This window comes from Abramis brama, assembly GCF_963993115.1.
Source record: "Abramis brama genome assembly, chromosome: 14".
Lineage (NCBI taxonomy): Eukaryota > Metazoa > Chordata > Actinopteri > Cypriniformes > Leuciscidae > Abramis > Abramis brama.
In genome coordinates, this window is record NC_139976.1 from 5,700,556 (window position 1) to 5,714,145 (window position 13,590).

Below are 13,590 nucleotides of genomic sequence, written 5' to 3' on the forward strand. Positions count from 1 at the left end.
TGTGGCCTAGAGAAACAGACAGGCAACAGACGGGGTGAATGCTTATTTTATGCCCCAAAAGAGTTATAAAAGGAAAGTTTTGCATGTTTAAAGAACAGTTTTGAGGTGCCAACATCATTTGATGCTTCTTTCAAACTCCACGATGGCCTATTCCTGAATGTACAATTATAGTTTGAGGGCTTCCAGAGAACTTTCCGTTCCATAAAATATTCAAGTCGTTTCCTCATTCATGACCTTCACAACAGCATCCAAGAACGTAATATTAACCATAAATCTAACTTTAAATATATACACCAATTTTTAACCCAATAATAATATGCTCAGGAGCACAGAAACATCAGTCACAACCAACGGATTTGCATACATGCATGAGAAACAAGTAATTTTCTCTCATCTCAATGTTTTTTTCAGTCATAGAAACAGACTGCTGGTGTTTTTTGGGTTATGGGGTGTAGAGATATGATTTTTGGGTTATGAAGCGTACAGAGGCAACCACAAACCATAGAAGTATTTGACAGATGGCAGCAGACTCCTCTTCCACACCCACATCTGTTATTTCCATCTTAATATTTGTCACCTCGATTCCACAAAAACCCTCAATGGGTTAGGAAAAGCACACGCTACAAGACGGAAGCTTGACAACCTGCTCACGTGTAGATATTCATCATTTCTTGTCTGCCATGTTATTGCCGATATGGTGCATACTTAAAACAACAGTTCAGGCGAAATTAAAATTATTTCTTTTTGTTCCAAACCTCTACACTGCTATTTTTCACTATATATATGTGTGATATATGCTATATATATATATATATCGGAGATACTCAAACTGGGTTACTGTTTCACCTAGAGAAAGTCTGAACTTTACTTCTGAACTTTTGAACAACTGTCATCAGCTATAGAAAGAAACTTTTTCAAACCTCATTGCTAGCCAAAACCTACTAGAATATGTTGTTCAGAACGTATTGCGAATGTAAGAATGACTCACCCCCTTCTACACAACACATACTGTACTGTCAGGATAAATGCTCCCATGGCCTATGTTTGCCTTTGAACTAGAAATAGAACAATCTACAAAATAAGGGATATGGACATAGTTGGGTGGACTGAACACATACATACTATTCAGTAGTTCTGTTCCCTAAAATGAGCTCCCTACCTACAGCAATATAAGGCTTTAAAGTCACGCTCAAAGCACTAATGTAAAATTGATGCACAATATATATATATATATATATATATATATATATATATATATATATATAATATTTTTTGGTCAGTAATTATATTAGTTTGCCAGTACAGACATTTCCAGAGCTTTTCAAGTGACACTTTCATGGGTAAGATTTTAAAATGATATGTACTGTATGTATATATATATATATATATGTAGATAGATAGATAGATAGATAGATAGATAGATAGATAGATAGATAGATAGATAGATAGATAGATAGATAGATAGATAGATAGATAGATAGATAGATAGATATTATATTCTCAAGATGAACTGAAGGATACCAGGGGAAAAATATTGAAGAGTTTTACATTTACAATATGTTCAGAATGTCTATTAGCTTTATTAACAAGTTTCAAACCTTCCCTCTATTCTAAAGCACACTTGAAGTGTTAAAGATGTAAAAGTGTAGAAGCAAAGGTCAAAATTTTACAAGTTAAGACTCTGTGCTGCTAAGATATTCCATTCACTTTCACTCATTATAGACTTTGCGGCCTGAAAGACAGAAAACCCTCAACAGGAGTGAACTTTTCATCTCTCAAGGACTAATCTTTGAACGGCACATGAGTGTATCTGCAATCAAATTCATCACTGCCTACCTGAAAGCATCTGCAGCTAAAGACTTATGATCAGGGGAGAGCACAGGTGTAGCACTGAGTCTCTGCTGGAGGACAAGAGTGTTTGGAATTAAATGCAGAGCTAGTGATACAGGGTTCTCAAGTCTCACGCATTGGCCGTGAGACACACGCAATTCAACACGCTCACACGCCACACCGTGTATTTCTCATGCTGAAAAGGCAATGCCAACCAAGTTGTCCTGCAAGCTTTATATATAACGTTGTATACGAGGCGCAGGCACACAAAGTGAAGTTTCCTGCCGCCAGCACGTATCTCGGCCAGATTGCGTTCGTTACTAAGCAACATAGATGCGCAAACACACGGAAGTTGACGGAACATTCTCGGCCACCGTACGTTCGTTACTAGGTAACCAACAACATCGCGCGAACACACGTCGTGATGGAGAAGGTAAGTTGGAAGAAAGCTCGTCTAACATTTTAGGCTAGAACATTTAATATATAGCCCATCGTATACATTATTATTGATGCAGTCAAAAACTCTACAACTACTTTGCAACCAGGTCAGAAGCTTTGGCTCAGTTTGGCTAACTTACGTTATCTGAAACTAAGGGAAATGTTAGTGGGTATGGGAACTAATGAAGATGTATTTCTTCATTTTATTTTAAATTATATATTATACTGTGTTAATAGTCTTTCTAGTTACATTAAGGCTACATGTATTAAAGCAGAGTGCTCTGGGTAATATTTGTTTTTCAAACTGTTTGGAGCAATTTGTTATATTTTTGTAATTTTTGTATATTTGTAATTTTGAAATATAGCATTAAAGAGTATATTTGATGTGATGAATTGCTCTGTCATTTATCAGATTTACCAATTGTTATAATTTCAATTTGTGCTGGTTAATTATGAACAATGGGTAAAATTGGAGGGCGGGGCGGGGGCAGGGGCGGGGCTCCATTAGGGCTCCTCCCCTAACCGCATGTGATCTCACTCCAAGCTTTTGATAAAACTTGAGAACCCTGGTGATACACTGCTCAGCTCTATCTGAATCCCTGGTCTGTTTTTAATTTAACTTGTTCACTGTGGGTAAATTTAACTTAGGAGAATATTTTAAGGGGTCACTTCATGTGTTTTGATCGATTGGATTACTAGGTGTGCACATTTCACACTTGGCCCACTCACTGTAAACCAGAATAAGTTGGCAAAACTAAAAAAAAATTAGGTAATCAGTTACATCAAAATTCTTAAGTTTATGTAAGCAAAACTGGCAGATTTTTATTTTGTACTCAGGCATTTTATTTGTTCTCATCTTTAAAGAAGTTAATTCATACATTAAACTTAAAAATTATCATGTAATTTTAACTTTTAGTAGTGTAACCTTAGCTATTGTTTTAACTAGCAAATTCAATAAGTGCTAACTTGCTATTTGGTAACACAATGCTTTGATAGCATTAGCATAGCATAGTAACTTCTAAAAACAGCTAGCACATTTTACATATACTTGTCTCAAGCTCATGCTCTACTCATCACCATGATGGTAACCCTCCAAAAATTTGCATAATTTTAAATTAGCATAACATTAAACACTACTAAATCTCCCAGTTAACATACATTTTGCACAAAAATCATTATATAACTCTCAATTTTAGCATTTACTCTCCCTTTTTGAAAGTCAAGGCAAAGCATTATGGGAAATAGAAATCCCAGTCCAATTTCATTTAAACTTAAGTTTGTCTAAATTAAAAGAAACAAGATCAACTCAAAACAGTGAAACAATTCTGATTACTTAAAAGGTTTCAGCTTTGTGAACTCAAAAGAAAAATAAAATTCTAAATACTCATAAAAGTTCATTTGACTGAACTAATTTGTTTAATTTAAGTTTGCCCTACTCAAACTAATTAATTATTTTGAGCATAAGGGTTTACATAAATAGATCTGATACTATTCTCACACTACTGATCACTCATGTTTAATCCCGAAGCTTTCAGACTTCTGTATACTGTATGCCAATGTAAACTTTGCAAGGAGCAAAGTATGTGGTGTAAACGTATTGTAAGTAAACAATCTTGTTTTACAACCACTTTGGTTTTCTATGTCTATAATGCACCTTGCGCTCTTAAAAATAGAAGTTTCTCTCTCTCTCTCTCTCTCTCTCTCTCTCTCTCTCACACACACACACACACACACGCACACTCACACACACAGACAGCGACTTAAATTTTAAAAACATTGTTAAAAATCCTAAATGAACTTCAAGTTGCTGTCCTCAAGTAAGCTCACTGTCAATCCATCACTTTAGCTGTTTATTTCCATCTTGTTTTTCTTGCCCTTTTTTAAATAAATGTATTAAATCATGTGCTCATGTATTTTTTTGGCATACTCTGCTATACAAAAAAAGTGCTCTCTGAAATTTTTTTTCATAAAAATACTTAGGCCTATTTATAATGCATAATACAGTTTTTCTGAATTGCTAAAACACTAAACCCCATTCTCTGAACCAAATTCTCAAAAGTCTAAATCAATTTGTCGAATAAATCACTCTTTCTGTAATACATTAAACAAGTTCAGGAAGTTAAAACACTGTTTGAAAATCTCATGCACTCTTTTTTCAAAACTCTAAACACATTCTCACTCACTAAAACACATTTTGCACTGTGATGCACTTATGTTTCAAAATGCTAAACACAGGTAGGCGAAAGTTAAACACAACTGCAACACAGTTGTCATCGTTTACACACAACGACTCAAAATTGTTCACACTTATTTCTAATGACGTGACCAAACCAACTGCACATAATACAAGTCAGTTCAGGTGTGGAGAATGTTGTCAAGGCTGGACCTGCTTTAGGGTTTTTCCCTTTGCCTGCAGAGATATCTGTGATTTGGAGAAACTCCTCCGGCCGGACCAACATGAAGACATGATGCTGAAGCTCTAAAATCTCTCTCACTAGCTGCTTTCCGACCAAGTAGTTACAGGAACTTAGTTCTAAGAACTTTCCACTTCTAAACAGTTCTAAGAACTACTCTCCCCCAAACTCGGTTTTGCTGTTTGCGTCCGCACTGGCCAAGTGGCCATAGGAACTGGTAGGAGGGGTAAGGGAGTGACGCAAGCACGGTGACTTTTATTCACGGAGCGACGGACCTTTATTTTTACGGCGCTGAGAACGCCAGAGCAAACAATGCTCGCATTCTCTGTGTTTATTAGTTAGCGATCTGTCTAACAGTACTGTTTAATATGTTATTAGATAGAACTGTTATAGAAAGTAGACAGTATATGAAAAAAAAAGGTTATTAGCCTATGCCGTGTGGTTGATGTCCAGTGTTGCTAGCTGGGCAGATAAACATAATCATGTTTGACTTGGTCCCCTCAAAGTTGCGTTGGATTTTCTCTTCAGCATAAAGGTTTAGAGACCCATCTATCACTGTTTACCATGTTTGTATAGTTAGTTCATGGAGTAAATATATAGGCTATAATCTGTGTGTTTACATTCTAGCTGTTTTAAAAATGGCGGGTACTGGTGCTCCGCGTGCGTTCGGTCAATCAGCGTACACTAACGTCACGGGTAGTTCCTATAGTGCTGGTTTAGACCCTACTCTGAAGTAGGACCTAAATTAGTTCCTCCAAATGGAGTTCCTAGAACTAAAATCGTTCCTAGTTCCTGCGGTGCGAACACGCCGACATCCGGGTACTTTAGCCAATAGTTCTAGGAACTGTGAAAAGGTTCCTCTGGTCGGAAAGCGGCTACTGACCTTGATTTTACAGTTGCACAACTCTTCTGAGTGTACTTTACTGTAGCATGCTTTTCAATTAGAGTTTTTTACTGTAACCTTTTTGGCTTTTGCAGTTGGGTCACTGTATTTTCACATTATGCAAGTGGTGAATATACAGACATTCGATAGGCCTACTATTCAATATTCAGTACAATACTACACTTGCAGTGGATACATACAATTTATTCACCTACTACTGTTGTCATTACTATACTTTTTTATGTAATTGCAATTTTTTTTTACTTTGTTGCAATACTTTTTTTCTGTAACTGCATGCTTTGAATTCTGTGTTCTCCATTTTTTGATGTAGTGTCTAATGAATGATCTGTAGAGTTCATAATTTTGACTCGCTGTGTGTATGATCTAAGAGCATTCTTTGATATTGAGCACAGATATAATGGTTTTGAGGCAGTTGTTTGATTTTGAGGTTCTGTGAATGTGGTTTGAAAATTTGGTTTTATGTTTAAGGTTTTGAGAAAGTGAGTGATTGGTTTCAAGAAATGTGTTAGAGGGATAAATATAGGTCTTCTATACTCCTTTATAGATAAACACCAGTTTAAACACATGCATTAACTTTTTAAAAGGTACAGAGTTCAAAATATATTGCAAAATAGTAATCACCCTAAGATGCGTAGTATACAAATTGTCGTATACATTTGTCAAGTTGCCCGAATCAAATGGCATAATTCGTTTTCTACAGCATACTCATTATGGATCTTCATTACACACTCTTAAGCAGTCTTCACTGCATGCTCTAGTTGATTAAACCACACTATGATTGAAAATGAGCTGAAATTTGAAGTAAGTTCTGTTTCATTTCATAAGCACAAATCAACCCGCCTCTCTTCCCACACATAAACACAAAAACAGAGTGACAGCCTCTTTTCGGTTTTCGCTCCGTAAAATCTCAGTTGACAATCCTCCAATATTGGTACATCAAGTTAAATAAGAAGATTAACATTACAAAGGAAAAACTGCTTAAAAAGAAACTAGAAGCAGAAAGTGAAATAGCCTCGGGAGCAAATAGAAAACAGAAAGCTTTATTTAAAAAAAAAAAAAATCCCTCTGATGAATTTTAGCCAAACTGCAAGCCAGAATCACAAAGGTAGGAAAATGGGTGAAACCTCCTACCTGACACACGCCTAGGTGTCAAAAGAAGAGTGTGGATATTCCTGGAGGCTGCAGCTGGCCTACATATGCTCAACGCTGTTTGATTCGTCCTCATCAGTGGTTTTTCCTGACGCTGGAAAATTCCCATTTCCTCTGGACTGATCCAGGTGGTTTCAAGGGCCAAAGTGTTGTTGTTTAGATAAAACTGCAAATGAGAAATCAGAAATCCTGTGCAGTTACAGAATGGCAAAAAAACTAAAAGTTTCACAAAGAACAGTTGTTCATGCCCACAAGCGGATATGAGGTTTTGTGCTTTATATATGGATGGATGGATGGATGGATGGATGGATGGACAGATTGACTGATGGATGGATGGATGGATGGATGGATGGATGGATGGATGGATGAATGGATGGATGGATGGACGGATGGATGGATGGACGGACGGATGGACGGATGGACTGATGGATGGATGGACGGACGGATGGACGGATGGACGGATGGACTGATGGATGGATGGACAGATTGACTGATGGATGGATGGATGGATGGATGGATGGATGGATGGATGGATGGATGGATGGATGGATGGATGGATGGTTGGTTGGATGGATGGATAGACGGATGGACGGATGGATGGATGGATGGACGGACAGACGAACAGATGTTCATTCCCCAAAACCAAATATGATCAATTACTGTGAATGCATCCTTTACCTTGTAGTCAGGCACACGTTTCTCCACCCAGCCCTTGCCGTAGTGTGGAGGCAGGACAGTCCGGTATACGTGAGGAAACACTGGAAGTAGATCCACACTTGCAGAAGGCTGGTAACCCAACACATGAGGCCTGGATGGCATCTCCCACTGGGATAGACAGAAGAGAAGTACAAATTACCACTGAGATCTTTCAGATCCATCTTACTGAAAAGATCATAACTGAATCATAAAAGACCTAGCCAGGATACTCTAAAGCTATCAAGAAATAATTTTGGTTGCAGGGACTTTAGAGATTTATGGAAAAGTTATGGTTTTCTGTGAAAAAATCTTTTTGGCATGACACCTGCTGTTCTTCACCAATTTCACAAACTACAACAGAATAAATGATAAAATCCCAAGTGTCAACACAAAACATCAATGTTTTTCCTCATAAAGTTGATGACAGCAGACTTTTCTGGACCAGTGAAGGTTTAATTACTATTGTGCCAATTCTCTGACTTCCGATTCATTAGCCACTATATGGAAATAACGAGAAGAACAACAAAGTGCAGTAAACAGTAAAATAGTTTGCGCTACAGACCAGTGTGTTTATACTGTAATTGCGACAATACATTAAAATAATGTGGTAAATACCTGTTTGCAATATCAAGCAGCAAAATTAATTAATTTTGTAGAGCTAAAAATAACTGGAAGCGGATTATACCGGAAGCCAAACACATTCAAATTACAAATGGCCACATCCACACTTATGTGAAAAAATATGGTGCAAACCGCTACATCTTTTGTTAGTGGATCTTAGAAGAAAATGTTCTATACAGAACCTTAAAGGGATCTGCCAGGCATCTCATGAACCTTTTCGGGATTCCCATCATGGGACTATTTTATGGATTTAGTTATTTTTAATTTAATATATATATTTTTTAAATTAAGCAGCTCACAAAAGGACTTTATAATTAGAAAGATTTAAATAACTTGTCAAACTTGAAAGCATTATGCAATCATTTAAGACATTTCTTCTTATACAGAACCTTTTTGGCATAAAGGGTTCTTTAAAATTGAGTCAAGAACCCTCAAAAGAAATTGACCTTTTATTTTAAAGAATGTAAAAATGTGATGATTTGATCTTGAAGTATTCAAGATCATCTTCAGTTATAAGAATAAAGGTTCTTTGTTGACATTACTGGTTCCAGGAAGAACCATTTAACATTTTTTAACATTTTGATATCATATTGACTTCAAATGATTGTTGTGTGCTTATACTGAGGTTGAAACAACAGCATCCAACAATGAACACTCACAGCGATGCCGTACACTCCTAAAAAATAAAGGTTCTTTATCGGCATCGATGGTTCCATAAAGAACCTTTTGTGGAATGGAAATTTCCCATCTTTAAGAGTGTAGCATCGCTGTGAGTGTTAATTTTTAAATGCTGTGGTTTTGGCTGAACTGGCCGTCAACCTCAGTATAAGCACACTACAATCATTTGAAGTCAATATGAAATCTAAACTGGTCTTTTTAACACCCATTTCTGATTATTTGTCAAAACCACCTTTCATATAGATATTTCATGATCCAATAAACTCTGATGGAGTCCAAATGGACATTGTACTTCAAAACACATCATATTACAAAAAGAAGCTTGTTTGTGGACATCATTTTATGTTAAATTCTCTGCAGATGATGCTGCATCTGTATCTTCTGCATTCAGGATAACGTCCCATTCTATTATGCTCGGCTATGCGTCAATGCCTTTCTGCAGTAGCAGTCAATCAAAGACTTCTGAAGGCTGTCTGCAACTCAAGAGTCTCTGTTTAAATAATATACTCTTGGCTCCCACTGTCTCTGTCTCTCTCTTTCTCTCTGGTCACAGTGCTATTGAGGCAATGTTTGCCGCCTCCTCTGAACAGCCCTTTAATAATGAGAAAGCACAAAGTTCTTAACGCTGGGGATGTGAAGTAGTGGTGACCATGCCTCTGCCCGGCACACAGATTAAATGTCAAGCCGAGTTTGAGTCGTGAGGGGGATGCAGCTGCGGATGTGAGGGTCATCCTGAACACAGCGCCTCTAGTGGTAATACAGAGGAACTGAAGGGAGATGATGCACAGAATTTTGATTTTCAGCTTTAACAGTTCACCAAAAGGGATGCTGATAAAACGTTATCAACAACGAATCGTGTCCTGCACATCTCAATCATTCCTGTCCATATTATTAGGCATATTCAAGCAGCTGCGAGTTGACTATAACCGTTCAACAAATCTGTTTCAAGATTTAATCAAGACCTTTATTGGTCTTATAATATAATTAACTAAAACAGACACCCGCTTGTAATAATGCAATAAATAAATAATAATAATAAAAACACATAATTATGCATGTGCATAATGTATTTGCCTTTTCTTTTTGTGCTAATCATTTAAAACTCAATTAAATCTCTGATTTACAATATATTTTTTTACATTTACTGCAGAGTCAGCTGAAGATTTCAGTACACAAATGACCTTAAGATCAATGTCTAATCTGTTTTGATACAGAAAAAGGAAATAGATTAAATAGGCAATATTATTCCACCACATTCACACTATAATTTGTGGTGATGACCTCTGACCTTTGGCCAAAAGGAGAACCATTAAAATAAACAAAATAATAAATAAATATTTTTGATTTTAGTCTATTTCTATGTCTGTTTCCTTTTGAGATCATCTAAATGCTAGTGTTCTCATACAAGTTCACAAAATATACTCATGTAATATTTAAAAATATTTATGATTCATCTTTTTCACAGGGCTGTAATAATTCTCCCTAGAATGAGAATGTTCCTCTCTCTAACATCACAAAAGCAAGAAGTAAATCATTAATCACTGGTGTGATGCAAACTAAAAGATTCTAAGCATGAGCCCTTCACATTTTGCCCCAGCTTCCTGTTTCAATAGGAAATACGTCAACGCAGAAAATAAAATGGCACTTGTCAAGCCACGGAGTACTTAATGGATCAAGGTGATGTCTTAATGCCTTTTATGAAAGATCATGCAATATTTAGCCTACTCTATTGCAATTTCAATAACATTCATATTCATTCAAATTATTCACTCATACAAAATAATCAACAGGGTGATAGGTGATAAGTCCAACAGCCAATCTAAATATTACGTTCAAATAAAATTTCCAGTAAGAATTTCATTATACTTTTCAGTACATTTGCAGCCAGAACATGAATTAATGGAATAAACTATCATAATCATCTTATCATTGGGGCAATTATAAAGCATTTAATGACATTATAAAGCTAAAGTTAACTGTCCTAAAAAAATATTGCATGAGCAACACAAATTTCATATTAAAAAGACGCCACTAGAGAAGCCACTTGATTTGACAAACTAAACACAAATGTTTCATTCCATACATTCCAAATAATAGAAGGCATATAGTGGGTCTTGGAAAATTGTCTCCCAAAACCTGGGGGACTAAACATAGAGTTTTCTATGGTTGCTCTACATCTACTGCTATCTGTAATATCACAGTTATTATTGCTGTTTGGTATTCCAAATCTCCCTCAAATGTGTAAGAAGAAAACCAGATGAACCAAGACTCAGCTGAAGGAGGTCCTTGTATATAATAATACTACCGGATAATAAACGAATGCATTTATTCATTCATTAAATAGCCGTTTTAAACTCTGTAAAACGTTCAGTAGATTAAGTGGGGCTTTGTTATTTGCATGTAAAACCCTGTTACCTGAACACTGGGCAGACTGAACTGACTGATGGTCGCGGGTTCCGCGGCGGGAGCGCGCATCACAGGCACAAACGGATCGCAGGACATCTGCCATCCCGAGACTGCCTGAATCACCGGAGGAGGGCGAGAGGAGATGAGCACCGGAGGAGCAGAACCCACCCTACACAGTCTGGAGGTGTTCGGGACCATCCAGAGCCATGGAGGAGCTTCCGTGCTCACGTGCCACAGCTGAGGCTGAGCTTTAACGCGCTGGACCGGGATCATTCCTGCTGCATCCTACAACTCGGAAGAAGGATGGATGGAGACTAAGGAAGCTGTCAGTGCAGTGGACACTGAAAAAAACACAGATAGATATCGCACATTTATCAGCACCCCAGCGTCTCTGATGAACAAAAATAGCAAGATGTCAACGATAATGTTTCGTCATATGGGAGCACTGTCCAAAAGTCTCTCAAAGTTATATCTCTATTTCACCACACATTCCATTATTATGCATGCATATTATTATTATTTTTTTTATCTGCATAGCCGAAACGCAAAAATCCCCGTAAGTAGCCTATGTGTTATGTTTCATTTGACAATCTGCTGTAAACATAAAAAATCTCATTTAGTTCAGGTAGGCTAATAAGAGAATCCGAATCTGAAAAAAAAAAGAAAAAGAAAAAGCCCACTGAAACATAATAAACAGGCTCCCCTCCCAAATTCTGCAGCACATGCATCCGCATGCACATGGTGGATACAAGACATTATCAAGAGTGCTTTTCTGTGTTTAACTTAAATGGAAAAGTTATTCCGGCTCTTTCGCTATAATAAACCAATAAACCAAAGGAACAAAATGATGTTTTTATACTGCACTGTCCAAAAGTCCCTGAAAGTTGACATTTTAGCACAAATTACAAAAACAATAATAGGCTAATTACATGCGTAAATTATTTTAACTGCATAACCAGAACTCCAATATCACCACAGCACTTCTGTTATATTAGCCTATTTCATCATAGATAATCATATAGCCTATCTCATTAAGTTACGGTCATAAAAAAATCCGAATCTGATTTTTAAAGAAATAATAATAATTAAAAAGGTAATTAAATAGGCTCCCCTCCCAAAATTCTGCAGCACATGCATGCATTGACTTAAACAGGTGGATGCAAGACATTTATCAAGAAAGCTTTTCCGTGAAACTTAAACGGAAAAGTTATTGTAGCGTTTTTTTTTTAACCAAACATGCATGCGAACTCACCTATGAGGTGTTTCAAAGACAGCTTAGTTCAACATAATTTATGTGTCTGTTAGTGTTTCGCTGAAAATAAATAAATAATGCAAACTATAAACAGATAAATAAAAAATGGAACTGTAGCTGCAGACGAACGTTTCTGAAGTATCCAGTAAGAAATGTGTCCAAAGTGTCCAAAGCGCCGTGTGTGCGTTCACGCGCCTTGGATCGCACTCTCCATGTGCACGATCACAGCGGCGAGTTGTTCATTTCGCTCTCAAGAGCTCCGTGGGAATCTCGTGGAAATCTGTTCACTGTCGAGCCGATGATTCTCCAGCCTCCCGCAGTGGTGCCTCTTAAAGAATCTCAAAACCATTCCTCAGCACGATATAATCCTCTATTTCTTATGCATGCTTGTAGAACTTGTGTATGTTATGTAGAAATTCCTCGTTGATGAAGAGATGCGACTGTGCTTCTGCTCAGCTGAAAGTCCTGACAGTCCAGACCGGGTGCGTTTGCGTTCTGAACGGATCTGATGGCGCCGTGCGCAGAACAGCACAGTGCGTCAGGACGCACAAACACGCACACCTCGCCCTCAGATGATCTGGGATGATTCGAATATTGTGACAACTGTTTTAATCTATTAACGGTGACATGCTTTACCTTGTTTAAAACCAATTTAATCCTCATGTTCTGTTTGGGGGCCCCAGGGGCTTTTAAAGACCTGATTAGAATGCATAATAGTCAGATATTTGAAAAGTGCATTATCAGTTATAAAATATTAAATAAATGATCTGCCAGTTTTTAATTGGGACAGGGCAACACATTAAAATAATTCAAAGGGAAAATATCAATATATGAAATACTACAATTATTTTAATATATATAATTATTAATATTTGAATAATTTAATAATAAAAAAACCTGCTGAAATATTGATGTAAACGTCTGAAATATTGGTTATTTTAATCTATTGTCACTCTTAGTTTCTGTTCATAAAAAGGATGAAAAAAGCACATTTGTCATCATTAAAGAAGTACCAGAGGAAATATAGTCTACATGGGGAGCCTTCCAATATTGCCTTGGTCAATGGGGGGCCTTGTCAAAGAGCTTTTCTTTTCTTTTTTTTTCTCATCAATCAATCCTCTGTGGTGACTCTGAAGCACAAGTCATCATATTTTTCTTACATCGCCAGGGGGTATGTTTCAGCAGCCATATAGAGGGAAATC

The 13,590-nt window shown here is 36.9% G+C and overlaps 1 protein-coding gene across 1 annotated transcript in view; it reads right to left on the bottom strand.

Annotated features, from left to right (window-relative positions):
* tcerg1l (transcription elongation regulator 1 like) overlaps nucleotides 1-12,865 on the bottom strand; it is a 73,739-nt gene extending 60,874 nt beyond the window's left edge. Inside the window, exons 1-4 of the mRNA XM_084134764.1 lie at nucleotides 12,389-12,865; nucleotides 11,146-11,477; nucleotides 7,414-7,560; nucleotides 6,718-6,901 (exon numbers count right to left, since the gene is read on the bottom strand). Of these exons, the coding sequence (XP_083990890.1) occupies nucleotides 6,718-6,901; nucleotides 7,414-7,560; nucleotides 11,146-11,409 (595 nt within the window). The 5' untranslated portion in view covers nucleotides 11,410-11,477; nucleotides 12,389-12,865. The remainder of the gene's footprint in view (nucleotides 1-6,717; nucleotides 6,902-7,413; nucleotides 7,561-11,145; nucleotides 11,478-12,388) is intronic.
* Between the last annotated feature and the right edge of the window lie 725 nt (nucleotides 12,866-13,590).